Source organism: Meleagris gallopavo, chromosome Z (assembly GCF_905368555.1).
Source record: "Meleagris gallopavo chromosome Z, MGAL_WU_HG_1.1, whole genome shotgun sequence".
NCBI lineage: Eukaryota > Metazoa > Chordata > Aves > Galliformes > Phasianidae > Meleagris > Meleagris gallopavo.
Genome location: NC_139435.1, coordinates 68,444,973 through 68,470,347, shown reverse-complemented (window position 1 = coordinate 68,470,347; position 25,375 = coordinate 68,444,973). Strand labels below are relative to the sequence as shown.

At 37.9% G+C, this 25,375-nt stretch overlaps 2 protein-coding genes across 11 annotated transcripts in view; one reads left to right on the top strand and one right to left on the bottom strand.

Moving 5' to 3' along the window:
• Positions 1 to 25,375, top strand: part of LINGO2 (leucine rich repeat and Ig domain containing 2) — a 498,204-nt gene that overhangs the window by 293,070 nt on the left and 179,759 nt on the right. The window lies entirely within an intron of this gene.
• LOC146542361 (uncharacterized) overlaps positions 517 to 25,375 on the bottom strand; it is a 66,828-nt gene continuing 41,969 nt past the window's right edge. The window contains exons 2-3 of the mRNA XM_085214104.1: positions 10,321 to 10,689; positions 517 to 789 (exon numbers count right to left, since the gene is read on the bottom strand). Of these exons, the coding sequence (XP_085070230.1) occupies positions 517 to 789; positions 10,321 to 10,689 (642 nt within the window). The remainder of the gene's footprint in view (positions 790 to 10,320; positions 10,690 to 25,375) is intronic.

Sequence of the window (25,375 nt, the reverse complement as noted above, 5' to 3'; positions counted from 1 at the left end):
ATCTCACAAGTACTCTTTGGATGGCAGTGAGCATCCCATTCTGCAATAGATTGGGCTTTGGAAGAAAAGGCATTGTTATACCTGTTGGATTCAAATAGAGCTAAACTCCTTAGAGCAAGTGAATAACCCAATTAGTAGATGAAAGAATGAGAAACTATTACCAGAGTAATAGAATGGTTTGGGTTGAAAGGGCGTTTAAGATCACCTAGTTCCATCCCCCTGCTATAGGCAGGGGAACCTCCCACGAGACCAGGTTGCTCACAGCCCCATCCAGCCTGGCTTTGAGTGCTTCCAAGGAGGGGCACTCATAACCTCGCTGAGCAATCTGTTGCAGTGTTTCACCACCCTCTCAGTAAAGAACTTCTTCCTAATATCTAGTCTGAATCGACTCTCTTCCAGTTGAAAGCCATTTTCACTCATCCCGTCACTATCTGCCTTTGTAAAAAGTCCCTCCCCACCTTTCCTGTTGGCCCCCTTCATGTACTGAAAGGCCACTGTAGGGTCTCCTCAGAGCTTTCACTTCTCCAGGCTGAAGAGCCCCCCCTCTCTCAGCCTGTCCTTGTAGGGGAGAAGCTCCAGCCCTCTGATCATCTCTGTGGCCCTCCTCTGGACCTGCTCCAACAGCTCCATGTCCTTCTTGTGTTGGGGACCACAGAACTGAACACAGTACTCCAGGTGGGTTCTCACGAGAGTAGAATAGAGGGGCAGAATCACCTCCCTCGATCTGCTGGTCTCGCTTCTCTTGATGCAACCCAGCATACAGTTGGTCTTCTGGACTGCAAGCACACACTGCCAGTTCATGTTGAGTCTCTGATCAACTGACAGCCCCAAATCCCTCTCCTCAGGGCTGCTGTCAAGCCATTCTCTGCCCAACCTGTACCCGTGGTTGGGATTACCCTTACCCAGGTGCAGGACCTTGCACTTGGGAAACTTGGAAAAAAGCACTGGGAAAATCATGGGAAACCCATCATGATGAGAAAAAAGTGAAGGATTAAGGAAAGGATGAGAAGTAGAAATGAGATCTCAGTGGAGCTCAGATGATGAAATGTAGAGAAAAATGGCTGGAAAAAGTGTTTCCATGTTTGGTGTTGCATGAATCATTATAAAGCAGCTAGACAAATTCAAAATTATATGTGCAATCTGCCTGTACTTATTCCTTATTCCCCCTTAAAATCAGTGATTTGACCTTTTTAATATTCAATGCTGAACTGTCTTATGTATATAAATTGGAAGAAAACATACTTTAAGAGACTTCTCATCTGCAACATTTTTTGTCAATACAACTTTATCATTCAGATAGGTTGAGGTTTCAATAAGGAAAGCCAGCATCATTCCCCGAAGATAGCTTATGGCAGCTGGTGTATTCTGCTTTCTTTGTTAGAGACTTTTGTGCATTTACTTTGCCAAAATGACAAAGGGAAACAAATTTTAAATGTGGAATTTTTCTGTATGGTAGAGCTTTGTGTATTCTTTCCTGAGCATGCATGCTGGATTGTACTTAGTTTATTATGCAGGTTTTCATGCACATGTGAGGTGGGCAGATCACGGCACAATGTTGATAAATTGCTCAGGGAACAGATGTTTCCCACGTGCCAGCTGTGCTGACATCTCACTCACCTTGAATGCTGGTGTTTCTAGAAGTCCCAGTTACTGTACCTACAGAAGATGCTTGATCTGGGAGTCTCTCTGATTACTTTTTTTAAAGAACTGCATGGAGGATGTATTCTATCCAGCCCAAAAGTATGCAGTAGGGCCTTTTTGCAGGCAGTGAATGTTAGTGGAATTTCAGCACTAGATGCTGACTCAACTAGCTAATTTAGCAGCAGAATAGCTGTATGCATGCAGATGTTCCCATTGACATCTGCAGACCCGATTTCAGGTTTACATTTAAACAAATAGTGAGTACTTCTGTGTATCAGAAACCATAGACTTTATCTGTGTCTGAAACTTTGCAATTAACAGTAGTTACTGTTCCAGTATATTCCTATTGCTCCATAAGTATAGCCTTTGAAAATCCTCTCAAGTTACTTGAAAGTTTATAAATTGCTAACAAATTCCATAAAGAGTGAAGTTCTGATACAGCATCCTCCTCTTCAGAGACTGAATTTTGACAACCTGCTGATTGTAAGTGCAGAAAAAATATGATTCAATTCTGATGTTCTCTGGTATTTTAGCTTTTTGGAGTAAGACAAAGTTGGGGAGGGAACAAATCATGACAATTCTTGAAGTGACAGAATTTGTATTTATCACCTTTCTTCAGCTAGATAAGACAGTCATAGCATTTATTTCCTTGAATACAGCCTCCAGATATGTAGGATCAGTATCTGATCAGACAGACACAAATTTCTCTTATCCTAGATTTTCTTCAGCCTCTTGTGAGAGACCAAGAAACCTGGGACTGGTAAACTAGTAAAATGCTGTGGTGGTACTACAGATGTGTTTACAGTGTTCTAAGGACCTGAAATATACTAATTAATGTCTTTTGTTTGCTGGTTACATCCAATTTCTGGCCATGGTAATCACTGGCATCCTTTCAGTCATGCAAACCAAATCTGCAGTATAGCCTGGAGTCAGACTACCAAACTATTTCTGTGGAAGAAGCTGAATTAAATTTCTAAGCCATGCGTATAAGCAGACATGAAGTCAAGAAGCCCTTTTTTAAAGAAAAATAAGCACATAGAAATACTTCAGAGTTCTCAAATTCAAGGGGATTAAAGCAGATGGTCTAAGATTTCAAAATGTTGTGGGGTTTTTTGCAAATTTTCAACTTTTCACATTCCAGTGTTTTCTTACCAGTAAAAATGGTTGAAAATCAGTGGTATTTTTTGTCCATATACGTCTTCTAAGCAGCAATAGTAGATGTATGACCTATGGTTTCTTTTTATTTCTTCATTTTCTCCTTTCCAAGTTGTTGTTCTTGTTAATATGTCACTGCTGACACCCCTCCTCTTTCATGACTTCCCATGCCTAGTATAATCCATTTAGGAAATCTCCTGTAACTGATAATCCTGGCCTGAGCTAGGCTTAACCAGCAGTAATAAAGAGGATTGGATCTCATGTGGTCCTGCAGCTCTTCCCAGCTCTACCATTTTTGCCCATTCTTTTCAGCAATCTTCATATCTGAGAATCTAGAAACTGTATATTTGCCTTCAGCACAAACTGAGAGTTATTCATAAAGACTGTATTAATTACAGTGTATTTATCTTACCCTACATTTCAGAAACCGTTTACTTGGTACACACATATTCTATGATGGAAAAAGATGTTAATGCTTCCTCTCTTCAAAAATTATCTGCACTTTTGAGCCTTTCCTGACAGTTCCGTGTTGCTTACAAAGGCATACTCAGGATAAGCCACTGAGAAGGTAACATCTAACAATAGATAGATTGGTGTAGAACCTATAAACAGAAAAGTTGTTTAGCGTTGTTTCACATAATATATTTGCCATTCAATATACTTGAGATGTGGCACAGGATTTGTTATCAAATCTTCCTAGTGCTGCAAAGTGACTCAGAAGACACCTTGTGCAAACTTTGAGGTCTTGCATGTGCTTTATAGAAGTGGTGTATTTGTAGTGGCAGGAAGACTTCCTAATTAGCTGGGATTGCACACACCTTGGAGAGTGTTAAATGAGCATCTGGTGCCTGTGCAGATGCCTTCAATCATTGTGAATGAGGAAGAGGAAATCCAGAAAGTGATTTTTTTAGTTTCATTTTTCCCAGTAAATTTCTGGCATTTCCTGGGATTCACTATTTCTGATTTCATTCAGTAGAACAGCAAAAGAGGATCCATTCCCATTATATACAAGAAAGCACAAGCATTCAATCTAGATACCAAGTAGAATTTAGGAGATAACCTTTTCTATCATCTTTGTTACATCTTTGTGACAGTCCTTTCCTCCAACATGAGACAACTAGCATGGAAGTAAAGAATATGGTTATAGAAATTCAACTAAATGACCAAAAGAACCTCAGGAGCCTTAAAACCAATGCAGAAAGCTGAAACAAGGTACTCTGATCAAATGGAAGACCATGCTCAGTACACATGACCAATCTGTGTTTAGCTTAATCTTTGTCTAAGTCCATATTGTCATCCACATTAAACAGGTGGGAGAATGCATCGGCAATGGAAATCTTCCAAGCTGTAGTGGTAATTCATACTAAGAAGGACGTTTGTAGATACTGAAGTTTAGATAATGCAGAGGCATATGATAAGGAAGTGCTTTTTTCATTTTTGAGGTTAGTATTAGCATGCAAGTGATATCCTGTACAGAATTAATACACCAGGAAGCATGCATGTCTAAACAGTAGGCAGCTTGCCACATTACTGCAAACAGATTGTGTAATGGGCTGCAGTGTTTATGCCTAATTGTGATATTTAACTTAGAAAAAAAATGTTAAAAGCCTCAGTTTCTGTAGGGAGGGATCTAATGTTATTTAAATAGAATCGTTGGTCTACTGAGCTACTGAAAGAGGAGTATTTCCTTCTCAAATTCTGTTCCCAACCTGCTGGTTACTGTAGTGTTTTCTCTACCCCATCTGCAAAGGAAGCGTTTCTCCTGGGAATATTTAGTAGGAGGCAACATACAGATGCAACTGAATCAACAGTTGCAACAAATGAAGGATCTTTTGTTCTTTCTGTTTTTGAAGTCAAAATGCATTAATTAGCAATGGATAAAGCCTAAACAAAATAGTGAAATAAAGTGTAAGTCAAATCATGTTATTTAATGATATTACAAGGCAGATAGTTACAGTAAGGCTTTCCTAGATGGAGCTATGGAAGAGTTTCAGAAAAGAGTTATGGAAAAGTAATTTCTGTTATATCTATGCTTACTTCTTTGTCAAGTTGCTGGTACTTTATTAATTAATTAAAAAAAAAAAAATGCAGGTAATTATATTTGTTCTCAGAAGAAAGTTGCCAGCAGCATTTCACATCCATCTGGAAATATTTAAGGAAAACTGGATTGCCCCATTTTGTCTGGTTTGCATCTCTATTAGTAAACGTCTGTGCTTGCTATTGATTGCACCAAGAGGCAAGACATACTGCTGCTATGAAATTATCTGGTGTTTTCCTGTATCACCCCCACAAGCTACATATCTGTAGAATTTTTTTATTGCTGGGAGTTACCTGGAAAGTGGTATTCAGTGTATCTCTTATAAAGTGTACTTCAGCAGTGATAGTTGCAATTCAGAATAGTGTTGCTCAAAGTCTGCCCACTACATTTTGCAGTTCTAATTAATTCCTTGGTTTCAGTGGTGTTTCACAACAGTAAATTAATTGTTTATTGTGTGGTGGAATTGCTTTTTTAATTGGTTCCAAATTTCCTGCTTTCCTGAAATTGTTGCCAATTCTTGTTTCCAGATAAAATTCATTATTCAATATACTATTTAGTGGCAGAGATTCGTTCCCCATTCTCTGCTTGCCCTTTTGAGATGTGACTCCTCTACACCTGGGTGTCTTCAATATCTGACCAAAAAAGCCTCTGAGCAGCTTGATCTGATTTGCAGATTTTGAGCAGAATACTGGACTAGTCCCATGCAGAAGTCTCTTCAATGTGCGTTTGTCTATTGAAATATCATTATCTTTCTTCTTCTTTTCTTGCTCCTCCATGCCAGATATGCACACAGCATTCTGCCACACTTAGAACAAGTAAGGAATCAGTGTTTTATACTGATACACAGATGTCACTGATTGGATACCACATGCTATGATTCCAAAGATGACAGAGTATAGTTAGAAAAGGTTTAAAAATAATCCAGAAACAGTCTCCATATTTACTTGAAGGCCAAGACCTATATAGAATCCTAATTCACCATGGGTATAAATCAACTAAAATGTTGAAATCATGTTGATTTAAGGCCTGGAAAAAAATATTTCTTGTCTGTAAATCAGTTAACATCACCTTAAAATGTATAATGAGAAATATAATGTTAGCAACCTCACAGATGTATTACACATTGCAATGAGAGTGTCCTTTCACACAATCACAGAAAGGCTGAATTTGGAGACACCACATGGCATCATCGGTCCAACCCTCCCTGCTTAAAGCAGAGTCAGTTGCCCAATAGTGTGCCCTGTTCCATGTTGCGTATCTCCAAGAATGGAGATTCCACAGCATCTGGGTAATGATTCATGTCTTCAAACACCCTGGCAGTAGAAAAGTCCTTTCTTGTGTTTAGATGAAGCGTTTTCTCATTACAAGTAAGAAAACTCTGGTTGCCTCTTCAGTGCCCTCTATCCTCCAGGCTGAAAAGTTCTGGTTGTCAGTAGCTTCTTTACATGTGAGTATCACTTCAGTTACGTCTTCATTTTTGTGGCCTTGTGCTAGTCAATTTCCAGCAAGTTCATGTCTGTTTTGTGCTGGGCTGCCCAAAGCTCAACACAGCATTTCAGATGTGTTTTGCCAGAGCTGAATAGAGGGGAAGGGTAACCTCCCTCCACCTGTTGGCAACACTCTACTCCAGGTAGCCTTCAGCATTTGTTGCTGCTGGTATCTCTCTTTGTCAACTTTTCCAGTAAGACTGCAGCCTGTGTGGGTGCATGGCTTTTTTTAAGAGCTGTCTGCGTTCCTCTCTTCTCTGTGCCACTACATACATGCACAGCACTATTTTTAGAACATCATGAGTTCCCTAGTTGCAGGACTTTGCTTTTTTTTTTTTTATTCAATTTGTTTGCCTTGTTTGAACTGAGAATTTCACCATACTGGGTAATTTCTTCTTCCTTTTTATCACTATGTAGTGTCGTCATTGTCATTTCAAGAATGAAGTTGTTTAATTTTGTGAATGCATGATTTCTAAAAATATAGTGCTTAGGTATATTCTTCTGTGAAGACTCTTAGAACCATCTTTTAGATGAGGGAAATCATGCATATACAAAATAGTGAGAATTTATAAAGCGTAAACCCTATAATTTTTAGTCTATCATTCTGTCTAAGAGTTCTTCACATCATAATTTCAGTGTTTAATGACAGGGTTGTTTATTCTCTGAGCAGCACTAAGAAGTGAGTGAATGCTTGGGAAATCCGCAGAAGTTAATGAAATGGTAGAAAGTTTGGCTTGAATATATAGGTGATGCAAATCAGTTTTAAAGGCAATGAAACACAGTGGTTTTCCCCAGGGAAGTGGACACACAATAGTTTACTGCAGTAACCATGAATTCATGAAGTTTTAAAAATAGCTAGTTGTATGTATGTAATGGCCAAGAGCATCAAGTTGCACAGACCATACAGAATTAAGTGCACTAATCCAGAAAATACAAATTGATTCACTTAGACCTCCTTGCGTATCAAAGCCTTCTTTTCACAGGAAGGCCACACAAAGGGAATTGATGGATAACTGAGTTTCCTTCAGTATCTCCTGAGACTATTGAAAATGTTAATGTAAAACTTTTCAGATGTCTGAGACACTAAGTAAGGAAAAAAAGGTAGGTGATGCGGTGGAGGAGAGAGGGTGGAGAAAGGTTAAGCTTATTCGTGAAATGCCAGATTGTGAACAGTGTACTTTTGCTCAACAGATATAATGAACAATCTGACATTTGGCTTGTATGGAATACAGAACAGAAGAACAAAGGAATTTGGGCATGTATATTTGTGGTAATCAATAAGGCTTCCTTCCTTGTTCTACACAACATCCTCAAATTATGATTGTGCAAACTGTGTAGAATTTATGTTCTTAATGTATAAATCTGATCACCTTCCTGTTTCTCTTTCTCATAAATATTTTTGAATAATGAAAGTCTATTTCTTTAATGGTAATGTAATCTACCCTAGCTGAAACTTTTAGAAAAAGATTTCAGAAGCCAGTTATAAGCACTCCATGGTGTAATAACATAACTGATGAAAGCAACAATTGAGCCGAGAGATGATTCTAGTAGTCCCTACTGCACTTTGCATTCTTGACTTTTCATTCTCTAACTTTGAAGTGTTTGTCTTCTTTGGAACTACCAGAATGAGAAAAGCCAGTCATATGTGAGTCACATTTGTTAGCCAAAAGCTTTGCCACAGCTGACTCCTTTCCTCCCTCCATCTGCATTAAATTGCATGTTTTGCTGAAGCACATGGGAGAACTTCTGCAGTGCTGTGCACTACTATCTACCATAAGAGAGACACCTTCTTTTCTTTTCCCTGAGATGTCTAGAGTGATATCGGTGAAGGAGATTTGGTAATGGTATCTCCCAAAATCATCTGCTAAAGCAGAGCCTGCGGGCATGTACTGTGAAAGTAAGTGAGAGTCTTTATATAATCTTTGCAAACATCTAGTGTCAGCCTGGGTCTTTTTTTTCCACATTTGAGAAGACACTCAACACAATGCCGTGATTGTACAGAATTGTTTCTATGAACCATATTGTATAGCATGCCTGTCGTACAAATATGCTATATCCAGGCTATTTGTTCTTTCAGAAAATTGAGAGTGAAAACCAGAATTACATTAATGCTATTGAAGTATCATATAATGCACCAAATTAGACAGCTGTCAGTTTTCATTTTACTTTTAATATCCGTCCTGCCCTTGATGCACCATAATTTAAATCCATACAAACACATTTACTGGCATGCATCATGCAAAGGACAGTTACACCAGGTATACAACTGAAGAACATCAAACTAAGTGAGAGGTAAGTAGAGTTGTAAAAATATTTTCTCTTTAATTCTTTCAATTGAAGAAGGAGGATATGTGATGAATATAAAAATATTCAGGCTGTCCTTTGATTTGTGCTGTTCATACAAAGGAAAACAGTAAAAGCTGCTGTGGTTTTTATACATTTTTATACATGTCCAAGTCAGGAGGAACTACCAGCTAATTACTGATTACATATAATTCCAGAATCAGGAAGGTTGGAAGAGACAGTGGGAGTTCAGCTAGCCTACCATCCTGCTCCATGTTGGTTCACATAGGTTGTACTGCTCAGGGCCTTGCTCTATTGAATTTTTAGGATCTCCATGGATGAAGATGTCACAGCTCAAACTGGCATCCTGCTCCAGTGTTTGACCACCCTCTCAGTAGTCAAAGGAATTTTTCATTATGTTGAGTCAGAAATTGCCATTTGCTGACCTGTGATTGTTACTTTCATCCTACTGTCATGCACTTCTGAGTCTCTCCCTCTCTCTCTTTCTTATACTTCCCCATCCCCATGAGATGGTTGAAGCCATGAGCAGAGTCTCCTGTTCAACACTTTATTAAGGCTGATGAAACACAGATCTCTCAACGACATTCTTTAGCCCTGGCCATCACAATGACCCTCTGCTGAACTCACCTGTGCATACCAGGGTCTTTCTTGTGCTGGGACCCCAAACCTTGAGCCTCAGTCTCAGTGGTGGTACTGGTCTGCTTTGCAGGTGCACTGCTGCCTCTTGGCAACTTGCTGCCACACAGGGCCTCTTCTGCAGTGCAGCTCCTCACCTTGTCATATCCATAAAGAGGCCAGACCTCCCTATGACTACAGTGAGTATTTGGATAATCATATCAAGGGCTTTGCTGAAATCAAGACATGCAACTCCCACTGCAGTCCCTTTGGACACCTAGCTAGTCACCTCATTACAGAAGGTGGTCAAGGTTGCACTTGGTGGGCAACAAGGACATTGTGGATAATTTCTTTGTCTTTCAGAGTGGCAGTCTCATTGTGCCACATGTGAGCAAAACAATGCAAAGTTAATCACGATAAAAGAAGCAACTAGCTATTTCATGGAATCTTTGAATCCTAGAATGGCTTGGGTTGGAAGGGTCCTCAAAGACCATCAAGTTCAAAGGGTTTCCAGCCACTTTGGATCAAGCAGTAGATCAGGCTACCCAGAATCCCAGCCAGTGTACCTTAGAACAACTCCAAGGATGGGGCATCCACAGTCTCTCCAGATAACATACTTCAGCACCTAAATACCCGTTTTTTGAAAAACTTTCCCCCTCTATCTAATCTATTCCCCTCACTTAAACTGGTTCTAAATCTCCGCTCATTTAAAACCATCCCCCCTTGTTCTATCACTGTCTACTCATGTAAAAATTTTATTTCCCTCCTGTTCATAATTGCTTTCTAAATATTGGAAGGCCATAATGAGGTCTTCCCAGAGTCTTCTCTTCTCCAGACTGAACAAGTCCTGCTCCCTCAACCAGTCATTGCAGGAGAAGTGTTCCAACCTTCTGAGCATCTTCATGGCTTTCCTCTGGACCCTATCAAAAATCTCCACATCGATCTTGATTTGGGGGGCCCAGTGCTCCAGGTGAGGCCTCATGAGGGCAAAGTAGAGAAAGACAATCACCTCCCTGCCTTGCTGGCCACCCCTCTTTTGTTGCAGTCCAGGATACAATTGACCTTCCAGGCTGCATGCACCCACTCCTGGCTCATGCTGAGTTTTTCATCTACCAGGATCCCTCTGTCCTGCTTGGCAGGGCTACTCTCAATGAATTCTTCTCTTATTTTGTACATGTGTCTCATACTGTCCCAGCCCAAAAGCAGCACCTTGCACTTGGCCTTGTTGAACCTCATTAGGTTAACATGGACCCACCTTTTGAGTTTGTCAGGGTCCCTTTGGATGACATTCCTTCCTTTTGCCATATCAACTGCACTGCTCAGCTTGGTGTCCTCTGCAAACTTGCTAAGAGTACACTTGATCCTATTGTCTATGTCACTGATAAAGAGGTTAAAGAATATTGGTCCCAGATGAACCTCTGTGGGACAGTACTCATCACTGGCCTCCACCTGGACATAAAGCCATTGACAATAACCCTCTGGCTGCAATCATCCAACAAATTCCTTATGCATCAAGTAGTAAACCCTTCAAATACATACCCCTGTGATTTAGAGATAAGAATATGGTGTGGGTCAGTGGGTGAACCATATGCTAGCAATCAAATGATTGATGTCCTCACTAAATTTGTAATTAAGCAGCATAACTCTTCTTTATTTTACTTAGTCTAAATTAAAATTTTCTTTTTATAAAACCAGGTATACATTTTTTAGGTACAGTGTTATGAAACAAGTTAAGGTAAAACAAATTCTCCTCTATCAAGTTGCATTTCTGGTAATAGAAACCAGAGAAATTAATACATCTCACAAGGTGTTGCTAGGTCAGTTGAGGCTGACTGGTGTTTATTGCTTTATCCCAAAGCTTATTGAATTGTCTCCCATTTGTGTTGTGTCTGGAAATAATGTCAATTTTAAGTCTGCCTGAATGTGGCATTTTCTTTTCTTTCTGTAGATGGGGTATATATGCTGTGAAAGAAATGTGTTCATTGTGTATTGTGTTTGCCATTAAAGTACATCTTTCTTTTTTATTGCTTTGTTTATCCATTAAAAGGCAGTAAGCTTTCCCTCACTTTGTATTCGATTATTAGGATTTTCTGCTTTCCTCTTCATAACACATCAATGCACAGAGGTTCAGCAGGATAAGTTTTGGTAGCCATGATCTTATCTCTGAATACTTTTCCTAGGATAAGTGAGTAGACAATAGAAGGATAAGAAAGATAGGCAGTATATGATAATATCTTTTGTGAGGAATGATTGGTAGGTGGTTAGTGAAAAATAGGGAAACAATACCTGTGCTTTGTTCAGTCTGTCCTCTGTTACAAGCTAATGCATTGGGTTGGAGGAAAAAGATGCTGCAGCCTCTCCAAGATTGCTTGTGTTGCTCTTGAAGACATTGCTGTCAGACTTGAGTTCCCAGAAGGGCCAGTGCAGCAGTTTTTTATTAATGATGCTCCGCAGTAAAATGTGTAACGAATTGTGCTGTTTCATTAAACCAAAATCTTCTTAGTTGCTGAGAGTGTATGATGCTTTAGTAAGCTGATACTAAGGATAGCTTCCTCACTGAGTACAGTTATATGTATCTAATATGAATTCTTATAAATTAATATGTGTAAATATATACATACTAGCATTTTTTAGTTGCTCATGGAATTTGATTTAGTAAAACCAATTTTAATGGTTTATAATACATAAGGCAAAGTCAAGAGTTCTACAGATCAGAGCTTTGTCTAAATGTGCTGTGCAACTGGTATGTCCAGACTTCACACCAAGTGTTCAAATAATTTTGGATAATTTCCATCAAAATATCGGTACCAAATTTGAATGTTTCTTCTTATAAAGTATAAATTAGTTGCAGTTTTAGTTTTATAACTGCATTTTATAACTTCTTGCACTAGTCTTTTGTACTGGAACAGTTTCAAATATTTTTCTGTAAATCTACTCGAGATGGTGTAACTGATAGAGTTTGCTGAAACTCTTCCTCATTTTAAAACACCAGTCATCTTTCTTTTTCCTTCTTTATCAACCATATTAGCCAGAGACCAGAGACTATGTATGTGTGTTTTACAAATAGCAGACAATCTTCTGAATTCCTTGAAAACAACAGGTTTTGCTGTGTGGAAGAAGAGGGACCTTAGTACAGAGAGCTGGTGCAGTGCTCTATATTAAAGAGTACAGAAGTCAAATAAAAGAACAATATGAAAAATGCACTGAGAATGCTGTCACATCTGGGAATTATCTAATTATCAAATTGAATATGCTGCAGTGCTGACTGCATGCTCAGTGTGTTCTCTTTATAGCAGGGATATTACATCAACAGGACAGTCAAGAGAAGGATAACTACCTGAGGACTGATTAGGTCATCAGCAAAGTTCAGGCTCAATCCATCTTACTTCGTAGTGGTTGTTTTGGTTGGTATTTTTCTGCCTTGTTTTGTTTTGTTTTGTTTTTGTATACATGCTGACTTAGAACTATCATGATCTCTGGAATTGAAAAATGAAAAATGAATGTAAAAATTGTTCCTTTTCTTTTTTGTTTGCTTTTTGTTGTAGTTGTTGCTGTTTTGAGAAAGCACTAGGAGTAGAATCTCTGAAATACCTAGCTGGTAGGATCAGAATGGCTCATCATATGGTTCTGGGCTTTATCTCCTCTATTACCAAGTGATTGTTCTATTTATTCTATCAACTGTCACAATTGTTTTAATTTTCTTAAACCCTTTCTGTTTTTAAGTATTGGCAGAAGTTAGTATGTCATCACAATTCAAAAATGTGTTATGTAGAACATAATGTGATAAGTCCATCCTTGTCAATTGTAATCTACAGCTTGTCATGGTGAATTATTTCTGGAATGAATTTGGCTCAGTTATGCTTTCATAATGTGTACAAACCCTACTTAGCACTGTCCAGGTAGACACTATGATAATGAGGCTTTCCACTAGAAAAATGAGTTGAGAACAGTATAGAATAGAATAGAACAGAAGAGAGCAGTTCAGTTGGAAAGAACCTATAAAAATCAAGTCCAACTGCCTGACTGCTTCAGGGCTAACTAAAAGTTAAAGTATATTATTAAGGTCTTTATCCAAATACTTCTTGACTATTGACAGGCATGAGACATCAATCACTGTATTGCACATTGTCATTATACTACCCATCATTGTAATTACAACTGCCAGTTGTATAGCTTGTCCTTGAGGATCTGGAAGTATCTGCAGTATATTGCTGAGACTAGATACCGCACAGTTTACAAGTACTACATTACCAAAATAGATAAAACTCTACAATATATCACCTAGGAAATTGATTGTTTTATTTTCTTTCAGTTTGTCCTTCTTCAGTCTCTTGAGTGTGGTCTGTATTAAAGAGCCATACCTGATGGTTTAAACATTCTGACCTTGTCCTTGGATTTGTGCTGGATAATACTGCTAGTTGACACTGGGTTAATTGTTACAAATCCATGTGCCATTAGGTGCAAAAAAAAATGGAGTTTTTTTGGTTCTTTAATTTTTTCTGATCTTATCCTGTTCCTGCAAGTTTTCTAATTCATCTGTGAGAGGGTCTTCACCAGTTATATAATGCCTGTGGCGTGAACCAGTTTTGTTAATTTTCTGAGTAATCGCCTAGAAAGCTAGTCCTATTGTGTTGTCTGTCTCTTTCGGCATATCTTGAGCTTGTAGATGGCCATAATTCTTATGAAAGATGTATTGATGCAAGCATTTCACTATTTACAATTAAAAATGTGGTAAGAAAAGTTTGAAGTTCTTTATTCTGAAGAAGGAAAGGTTAAAGATATAAGCAGTATCTAATAAATATGTCACGTGAAATGCAGTTATAGTATGATAATCAAGAAACCTTGTCCTTAAGAAGTTTGCCTGAGCAAAGAATGTTCCTTGCTCAGTATTAGTAGCTTCCTTTTGCTGATAGTGAAGGATTCACATATCTGTAGAAATTCTGTGTGCATTTGACAAAGTAAATTAGAATGGAATATAAAACTCTTGAGATAAACGTTTTTTCCCAGTACAGTTTCATGTAGCACCTAAGCTAATTTGCTTCTAAATGGACACTGGCTTCTGAAGCAGATTGATGGTATGAAATTTTACCAAATAAGCTCTGCTTCTGAGACAGTGGTCCTTCCACTGATAGGCCAGAATCTAGAGCCCAACCAGCTGTGTTGTGGTACTGTGTCATGTGCTGACAATACACCTCTCACTGGAAAAGATATTAATATGTCAAATCAGAAGAAATTTCACTCTAGAAGAAATCGTTAGGAAATTGTGTTTCCAACAAATGCACAGGAGCACTGTGTGCACATCAGCTGACAAAGTCAGTCAGTAGTGAAGGTGACATGATAATTACAAACTACTCAGTCACATCTAAAATTGCCAGTCTGAAGAGATTAAGGAGGTGAGTAATAGTATATGGCAGTAGTACATGGCAAGGGATATGCTGTTGTGTTTAAGCTCGATTCAAAGTTTAGGGGGGGACATCTGAGACTATCAGTTGAATGAATGAGTTGGTGGATGAAAAGTGTAACAGACATTTCACTACCACCCTCTAATACCAATATTAAAATCACAGAATCACAGAATTGTTTGAGTTGGAAGGGACTTTTAAAAAGGTCATCCAGTCCAACTCTCCCTTCAGGAATAAAAAAGCATTTGCAGTAACAGAACAGATGAGATACTTCTTTTTTTTTTATTGAAAACTCAACTGGACAATAGTCAAGTAGCTAGAAGTAAATTAGTTAATTTAAAAATCATATAAATTATGAAAATAAAGGTCACCTGACAATTTGAATTGCTTATGCAATCCTTGCTCCTGGGATTTGGACTGAAAAACAGCAGTAGCAAGTTTATTGGAGAGCCTGGAGAGAAAGGAGGTTCATATAAAGGAGGTCAGATCATAAAAAGAGTAAACAAAAATTCATTGGAAACCCCAAAACTGAAGAATCAAAGAGCTTAAAATGTTCCTTCTGAATATTTCAAGGAGTTGAGAGAAATTATGGTTCTAAGTATCTTTGTGGAATTAAATTGGTATAATTCATTTGAATGAGTCAAAATGCTCTTTTTATTCAAAAGAAAAAAGAGAGAGAGAGAGAGACAAAGAGAGAAAGAGAGAGAGAGAGAAAGAAAGAAAAAGGAACGAAGGAAGGAAGGAAGGAAGGAAGGAAGGAAGGAAGGAAGGAAGGAAGGAAGGAAGGAAGGAAGGAAGGAAGGAAGGAAGGAAGGAAGGAAGGAAGAGAAAAAGAGGAGGAAAGAAAGGAAGAAAGGAAGAAAGAAGGAAAGAAAGAAGGAAGGAAGGGAGAGAAAGAAAGGATGAAAGGAAGAAAGAGAAAGAAAAAGAAAAAAAGGAAAGAAAAAGAAAAACAAAATTGAAAAGAATAATAAAAAGGCATAAAAGTTTAAATTACAAAGGGACAAATCTTGTAACTGTTTATTTGCAACTATATTCTCTAGCAAGAGTCCTGAGTAGCTAATCTGTGCTAACCTCTTAAACTCTGAATTCTGAGAGTACTATAACTTGATTAATTTTCTATATTCTATTAATATATCTAGATATATAAAATATTAATGTTAAGTGCACTTCAAAGAATTAAAAATGATCTTCTAGCACTTAAGGGCCTTTGAGTAAAGTTTTCAGAGAAAAGTTGGAACATTTTTTTCCATTTCAAGTTTCTCTGCTGAGATAAAAGCATTTCATAAAATCTTTCAGATTTAAAAAAAAAAAAAAAAAAAGGAAAAAGTACTGGAAATATCAAAATAGCAAGATTTTAATTCTGAGCTTTTTTTTCTTTCAAATGTTTTATAATATTATGGCAGTGGCATGTGTTTCTTCAGTGGAAACTGAAACATAACTGCAAATATCCATTTGTATTTTGTCTGACAAATCGCACTTTAAAACATGCAGTTTATATTGTTTTCTTTAAAAGCCCTTCATCCCATTTATGCAGTGTAGCAAAGGGACCGTGTAGATGTCCTTTGATTAAGGCACTGGAGCACCTCACCTCACCTCCTCACTGGAGGAAAGGCTGAGAAATCTGGGAATTCTTGGTCTGGAGTGGAGTAGACACTGCAGAGATCTTATGGGAGTCTATAGTAACCTGATTGGAGGACACAGTGAAGGCTGAGCCATGCTCCTTTAAGTTGTGCCACTGCTCGAACAAGAGCTCATGGACACAAATTGGGACAGAGGAGGTTCCCTCTGAACATCAAACAGCTTTTCTTTACTGTATGGGTTACACTGGGACGTGTTGCCCTGAGAGGTTGTAGAGTCTCCTCCTAGGAGATCATCAAAAGATGCCTGGCATGGTTCTGGGCAACCTGCTCTGGGCTTCAAGCAGATGAGCCTCCAGAGGAGAGGTCCCTTCCAACCTCAACTATTCTGTGATTGTGTAAAAGGCTTAAAGACATGAATCACATCAGTACTCACTTTAGTACTCTTTAATACTGCTAGTCAGAGGGAAAATGTGGTTTCAAAGCAAACAGAAGTCAGTTAACTAACAGTCATAAAAATACCATGTGTTGTCATGTGGTAGTCCTGTGTGGCCCTCTGTCCTGGTATTATCCTTTATATTGTACATAATCTGAAGCACAGTTGCTATAAAGTCCACTTTCATATTCATCTTGTATTTGAAGATTATTGTGAGGTATGTTTTTTCAGCAATGAATCTCTGTAATCTTCTATGATGTAGTTATCTTTTCTGACTGTAACAGCCAAGCCAGCCTAGCCAGGCTGTCAGAGTTTCAGCAAAAGTTTCCTGTTCATCCACTCGAGTCTTCTTCCCCTCTGGCTCTTCTTATAGAAGAGAGATGACAGCCTGCTCCTGCGTCTCCTTCTTGAGAAGCAGTCAGCCTTCCTGTACCCCTTTACCCTTCAGGACTGTTCTCAGTGGACCATCCCTAACAGTGTCCTGGACAGATCAAAGTCTGTCCTTCAGAAGTCCAAGGCAGCAGTTTTGCTGCACCCCCCTCCCCCCCCACCTTCTGACTTCACCAACAACAGAGAACTTTACCATTTTGTGGTCACTCTGCCCAAGACAGCTCCTGACCTCTGCATTTCCCTGCAGTCCTTCTCTGTTTGTGTCTAGCGGGGCACCTCCGCTGGTAGGCTCTCTCACCAGCTGTGTCAGGAAGTTATTTTCCAACCCTCTAGAAACCTCCCAGGCTGCTTCTTCTGCACTGCACTGTATTGTTTACAGAAGCAAATTTGTATACAGCATATATCAGGGAAGCTGAAGTTCCCCATGAGAACAAGGACTGACAGTCGCATATCATTTGCCAGCTGCTAGTAGAACACCTCATCCATCCCTTCAACCTGGTTAGGCAGTCTATAACAGAGTGCCAACTGGATGTTAGTCCGGTATATATGGAATATATGGTATATATGTATGTTGCTGTATGTATTTTCCCTGCATGGGAAAACTATGTTTATTCTACTTACGTTTGTCATGGATATATGGTTGGAATTGCATGAGACTGGAACTGACAGCTGTTTGCCTTGTCATAAATAGCCCACAGAGATATGACTGTTCCCCAAGGTGTGCTGTCTCATGGTCATCAGAGAAAAATACTAACTTGCATTAATTATTTGTGGTTTAATTTTGAGGTGCAACAATTGGTATTCTAATGGGTAGAATTCAACAAAGCTTTTTTTTTTTTTTTTCCCCCCAACTAAAAGTTTCACCATGAATTGGGAAAAAAACCAGCCTGTCCATTTTCTGGTGTTTGCATTCAATATATAAGCAGTTTGTGACGTGATTTTAATTTGTGAGTAGCTACATTTTCTGCATATTAATGTCTTATTCTACTGGGTCTGTTTATCTGTTTTAATTAATCTTCTTTAATTGGTATTATCTCACTAAATTCTTCCCTTTGTTAGCATTTCAGAGTAGAAAGTATTTTAGTTGCACTACCTGAATTCTGATGTTTTTATTAAGAAGGTTTCAGCAGAAGTAGAAACTATGTAAGTATGTAGTCTAGATAAAGAAGGTCATGAATCACAGAACAAAATTAGTATAGGATATGTCAATATCTATATTGGCACTCGTGGCATTGCAAGATGGTGAAGGCAGTAGCAGGGATAGCAGCCTTGAGAGACTTATAGGAAAGTTTTGCCTTGGTAATAGATTATCTGCCCACACAGTAAAATACTAATATATGTGGATACACTGCTCTTACATTATTTAATCTGTTTCAAGTGCTCAAAGGAGGTAGGTGAGGTTATTCGTTTTTCAGGCTGTCCTTGTAGTTTATTGGTAGTTATTTTCATATAGCACTAGAAAGTAATACACTGTAAATTCTCCCAAGAGGTTGAGAAGCCCACAAAAATGATGTATGCTGCCTTTTTTTGTTGTTTATTTTTTTCAATTTTCAGAACAATAGTAGTTTGACAATCACCTGAATCTGTTTTCACATGGTGCAGAGATTGTAGAGTGAATCTTTATGGGCTAATACTCTTCTGTTCATATTTTCCAAAGTATCTGCAGACCCTTTAATAAGGTCCTCACAGACTGCTGTTTAATATCGTTGTACTTATTCTTGCATGGTCTGTGCTGTTAGATGGAATATTATCTTGCATTGCTTTGCAGAATTTAAACACTTCTCTAGCAGTGCCTGTCTTACCCTTTTGAAGTATGAATCCTAAAAAAGATTACCTCCAAGCTCCAGCTTCCTAGTTACGATCCCATTTATCTTATAATTGTTATAATCACAGATGGGCAGGGAAAAAATTATGCTACATATTAGCAGGTTATACACCTTGATACTTCAGTTGGTTTTCACTTTTGGTGGGAGGACACAATAATCAGGATGTTCATTCTTTCATTTCTTGCTGTCATTTCTAGTTTTTGTTTTCAGTGTCTCAGTGTTTCAGTAATCTCAGCCTTCAGCAGCCCCTCAGCTGCTTGTGTCTTCCACCCACTTTTCCATCACCTTTTCTCTCCACTTTCTTCTATTCATCCATGTTTTGAAGCTTCCTTTTCCTTTTTGTCCCATATCTTTTCAGAGAGCCTGATATGAATATTATATTCACTCTCTGGAAGTTTCTATATTTCAGTATCTAGCTGGAGCCTTGAATTCAGTTGTGCAGGGGTGAAAGAGAGTGGCTTCATCGCTTCCTCAGTAAATAAATGCAACTCCAATGCATCACACTTTTCAGTAACTGTAAGTGAGTGGATAGAAGCCTCAAGATCCTGATTCCTACAGGGTGTTTCAAAAGAGTCTGTGCTTGGAAACATGCATCTCTTGCTTCAGCAGTCATTTCGTTGGGGTCGTTTCTCAGGTCTCAGAATCCATTCTGATTCCTTGTACAAAACATCCCACCACAAATCAAATTGTCTAGTAGGTCATATGTCTCGTGTGGATTTAGAAAGGAAGGTTTTTGCTGATTAGAAGTTTAAAGAGTAATCAGCCTGCTAGATTTTGTGTAGATCCAGCTTCTGTTATCAGTAATTCTCTGGCCTATTGCAGAAACAATATCTCTTCACAAGTGCTGAAAGTGACTAAATGCCTAACTAAAGGCTATGAATGGCATTATAATTTCCTTGGATCTTGCTCACTATTCAGACAGCAATCACTTTGTTCCTTTTTATCTCTTTCTGCCAGCCCTAATTTCCAAGGCTGCATAGATTCATTGTTACTGCTATATACCATGTACAAGTCTTTGTGTGCATTTTAATGAAAAATAGATGATGGATTCTCTCACCCGATGCCATGCTGAGTTAGTGTGGTCTCTGTGAGGGCAGGTATCCAGTCTTCCCAAAACTGCTGTTATTGCCATTCTTTGGTCTCCAGCTGTGTGAAAAGAAATGGGGGCACATTCTGTACTCTACTTCGTCAGCATAAATTGCAACTTTGTGATAGCTTTCTGTAGGACTTTGCTGCTACAGGACTTGAAGCAAGCAGTGGAAGGCTTTAATCTGTGGTTAAGCTGCTTTTTTACAAGAATTGATCCACAAAAAAACCTTTTTCAGATCACTGAGAAGTTAATTGTGCAAGTTTGCAGCTGAAGTCGGTATGTATCTGTGATTAACTGTTCATTGAGTGGACTACAGGGCTGATAAACTAACTGAAGCAAAACAACTCAGAGCACTAGAGTCCCCTTGGTCTGTCCCAGCAATGTGCATATTTGGTTTCTAATGCTTTCATCTCTACCTGTCTTTTTCAAGAAATGAAGACATCTTCAGTAGACAGTCAGACAGTGTTTTGAACCCTCTTGCAGCCCAGCTGGACAGCGACATACAAACTGTCATCCAGTAATTCAAAGTGTTTTGAATGCAGTTTCTATCTGAATAGGACTTTTTAAGGATGTATGTCCACTTAGTCCACTAAACTGGCAAGAACAGTGTTGTCAATCAGGAACTTAACAATTTTCTAAAAAAAAAACCCTAGTACAAATTCAGTTTACATAATTTTTTATCTCATTTATATTCCCTGGTTTAGGTTCACTCTTGCAACATTTGCACTGCTACTTCTTATTTCCTTTTTGGCTCTGTATAAAGAACCCTTACATTTCACTATTCTTGGAAATATGTTTTCTTGCTAGTTCGAAATAAGATTTTTTTTCCCTTCCTTCCCTCCCCCTCCCCTTCCCGCCCATAATTACATAACATAAGTGATCTTAGCAATTGGAATCAGCCTTGATGGAATACTTTGGCTTTTTTTTCTGTGTTGTTAATGAACCCCAACCTGGAAACCCTTACTTTATTTCTGTGTACTGTACTTCTGTTATAGGGACTCTATGATTAATACCTCAATTTGAATTTCAACAACTGTCTGGGCATTAAGGGGATTTTTCCTTCAGGCAATAAAGTACAGAAAACTAAATAAGAATATGGAAAATGAAAATTAAAGAATGAAGTGTAGGTGTAAGTGAACAGATAATGGCCCTTTTCATTCATTTGAGGTAAATTGGAATCAAGATAACTTATATCCTTGGATAACTTGGTATTGTTTGTGCCTTGATGCATTTTTTTTTTTTTTTTACATTGAAATTTCTGATTTTCTGCAGTTCTTACCTTGTGTTGGTGGTTTAAATTCAGGAGCAACGAGGAGCGTACTTCAAAATCAAAAACTTTAAAAAATAAACAAAACCAATGTATTTCAAAATACTATTCCTTGAAATTTCAGGAATTTTGCAGATGCAGCACAATTAAATGGGAATAAGTAAATTTATTCAAGCTTTTGGTACTGTCTCAAGTACTTTGTTTTCAAAACAGGAAGAAAATTTCTCTATGGCTGACAGCTAAAGTAACCTCTGATCCAAAGATGAAGGGGATTTCTGACTACTGTTTTATTAGTAAAGTACAATAATATGTAATGACAGTCATTAATAAGAATTATTATCAGAAAACATGAGGTATAGTATTGTCTTCAGTTGTGAACTGCCTCCTACTGTAGAACAAATTCACAAACATATACAGCTTTCTTCATGATTTTGCCCATCCCTTTTATCTCATTGGATAATAACTAACATCTCTTAAACTTATCTTAAGCTGGTTAGCCCATAGTAGGTAACATTTTCCCATCAAACTAGTGAGCATTCTTTCACTTTGTTCTTCATTATTCTTCATTATTCTCTGAAAATAAGCACAAATATATCTTATTTCTTGTATCCTTAGGCAATAGCTCCTGATTGTACATCAAATTGATGCTGGCATGTATCTGCTACTGTTGACATCAGTTAATGTAAAAGAGTCACAGTGAGATCACATAAGTGGGAAAATCTAGTTATTTAAATGTGTTACTGATCCAATTAAATTATTTGGCTTTCCTGAAGCTACTAGATAGCATAACAAGAATGCCGCCTGAAAAGATAATTTTTATATTTCACAGTAAAGAATATTTCTGTTTACTAGGTAACCTCACCTAGTAAATTGTAAAATGCAACCAAGATGTACCAATAACTGTTTATGTGTCAACACAGCCATATTTTGTGTTGCTCCAAAGCAAACAAAAGCCAACTATATTATTAAAAAAAAAAAAAAAAAAAAAAACCTCCTCTATTAGGGCATTGATTGAACTAGAAAATACTTCTTTTACTCTTGAGTAGAAAATCACCTAAATGAAGAGGGACTTAGGCTAATTCAGACTTCAGTGCATTTCTTTTGCGTACTTGCGCCTATTGAATAGTTGTCAATTCTTTTTATCATCCAGTGAAGCATCTCCCTACTGTGTTAATGATAATGGAAATAGAGCTGATTTTCCCTGAACTGGAGCAATAGCCTACCTTTGTATTGTCCAGAACTGTTAACTTCCCTGTCCTTAAAATCCTTGGCATTTCATAATCCACGTCAGCAGTGCTGTGAAGATGCTTAAGGTTGTCCCTCCTGCTCCCGGTTTGATGTCAGTTACTGCACAGATGAGTAGAGCATGAAGATAGCCAAATCATCCTTAATTGCAGTAGTCTCATAAGCCAGTGCTCTGAGGACTGCTTTCTACCTATTTCTCATGCAGCTGTGCAGATAGACTAGAAAATAACCCTCTACCTTAATGTTTGGCAAGGAGAATTGAGTCCCTACCTCAAAATAGTCTCAGGCATGATTCTTCTTACCTTTTTTTCTATATAGGAGTCTCAATTTCCCAGAAAGATCAGAATGTAGGCAAAGATCCTTCCCTACCAGTCAGATCTATGAAGTGTTACATTCCTTTTCAAGAACCGTAGCAACTTAAATCCTTTGCTGTGTAGGCTGGAAGGTATAGGAAAGGCACTGATTTATCTTGTTTACAATACAGATCACAGGACTGTTCTGAAGGCTAAAGTTAGCACTCACTACATGGCATCCGTACTCACCATACAGGAAGATAGTTCCTGTTAAACGTAGAAGAAAAAAAATTAAAAAAAAAAAATTTAAAAATTATTGGCTTTACAAATGGGTAACATTTAAAAATATGTTTATTTGTTGATATCTTCCTTTTGACCTCACTACAGAATTAACCATCAATTGCATGTGAATAAACTTTACATTAAGGACATGAGAAACCATCCATGGAGTCAAAGTACAACTACTCCTTGTGAACCAATAGCATAGATAAACTGATCTGCAAGTTTTCTGACAACTTCTTCTTCCAGTAATAAAGAAAGCTTTCGGGACTAAAAAGAGAGGAAGGTCTCAGGGGACAGGGAGGAGAAAGAGGTTGTTTGTTTTTAAAACCAATTAGATGCCAAACTTCAACTGAAATAAAGCACAGCCAAGTATTTAAGGTTGGAGGGTTTGGGCATCTGTATGAATGTTTTTCTGAAGTTGTGGTCTCCATAAATTTGATTGTTCCAAATGCTTGGGCTGCCGTCCATTTTATTATTCAGATGTAATCAAAGACAAGATTTATGACTGAAACACACCACTTCTAACCAACTGAGAACGCAATCTCTATTCCTTTTCTCATGTTCAGATATCATAACAATTCAACTCAAGTTAATAAAATTTCTCATCTGTAGGGTTAATAAAATTTCTCATCTGTAGGAATAAATTTTGTAGAGTGTTATTCTATTATATAAGACTAAATTAAAACAAGTAGGAAAATAGGCAAAACTGAATACTCACAGCACTTTCAGCCACCACAAGCCACTTACCTGAGGTGTTTTGATGTTCATCTCAAGCCTGCAGTAAACTATGAATGCCACCTTGCAGATTAATAGAATTTCAAAAGCAAACATGTGCAATGTATTCAGGATCTCCTCTCCTCTCCTCTCCTCTCCTCTCCTCTCCTCTCCTCTCCTCTCTCTCCTCTCCTCTCCTCTCCTCTCCTCTCCTCTCCTCTCCTCTCTTCTCCTCTCCTTTTCCTTCTCCTTCAATCTTTTGAAGAATAATTACATATTATGTTTTTAAGGCAAAACGTTACTTCATTGCCATTTCTATACTGTACTGATATTCAGTTTGGTTCTTATTCTGCAGGTTTTCTGCAGGCCTTCTGTATTTCTTTTAGTGCATAGAGCTACCTTTATTATTTATCTATCTATCCATCTAAATGAAAACAGGATTACTGTAACTTGAATGGACACATGTATTAAAAAGCAGTTGGATTAAAGCAGTGGGTAGTACTGAATACTATGCTGAAGAGACTAGAAGAAGATTTTTATTCTTTCGGGAAAGATGAGTGTGGCACTTCTAGAATCAGACATACATATTAGCTATAATTCTTCACGAAACAACCTCTACCCTAAAGAGCCATAAGCAATCAAAGCATCTGAAAAAGTTTCCAGTGGAGGTTTTTTACCCAGCTGGGTTACTGACCCAGGTACAGTGTCTGTTTGCTTCTTCTTGCCTCCTTCCTGGTCTTTTGTTCTCACATTCTTATATCTATTTGGAAGAAAAAAAAAAGGATATTACATGCTTGACACATTGTGTTGATTTTTGTGTCCATCTAGCACAAGAAAAAGAATGGTAGACAAGTTTGGGGTAAAAAGAAGGCTATGTAAATAAAGATTATACAGCCTTACATTTTAGCTTTACATTGTATGTAGCCTTATATAAATAAGGTATTTAAGACTATATACTATATCTGGCCAAAATGCCAAGGGAATTACTTAAGATGCCTTTGAAGTGTTTGTAGTGTATGTTTGGCACTAGACTATCTTGCTTTTTTATTTTTTTTTTAAATAATGCTAAATTGTATCATATGTTTTCATTTCTTTCAGCCAATATTTCTTTATTGTTTTCTTACCCCAGATAGCTGTCAGGCCTCTGTTACCATAGTATCCGAATTCCTCCTCGTCTTTAATGTATTTCTCCTCCTAACTGCTGTCATGTCATGATATTATCTGTGTTATTTTAACCAAGACAAAGTGGCACACTTCAAGGAACTTTTTCCTTTCTTTGCATTCATTATCAATGTCAGCACCATGATTCTTCTGCACCCTAGTTTAGTGCATCTCTCCTATTGAGGGACATTTATGAGTGCACTTAAAAGCAAATCAAAGTCATTTGGAGCCAAGCAAGCAATTAACTGCTTATTCAAAAATAAGACTTTCAATTATGCTTACAATTGATGTCCTCTTTCCTGGGAGTTGAAGAAGAGGATTACAGCAGCTCAGTTTCAGCCTCTATAGTTGTTGGTGTCTCCAGATCCAGAGCCTCAGCTTTGAGAATATTCAGGAATCTAGGTACTTCAAACAGAACGTTTGGTGACTAATAGTAGAGGAGATATAAA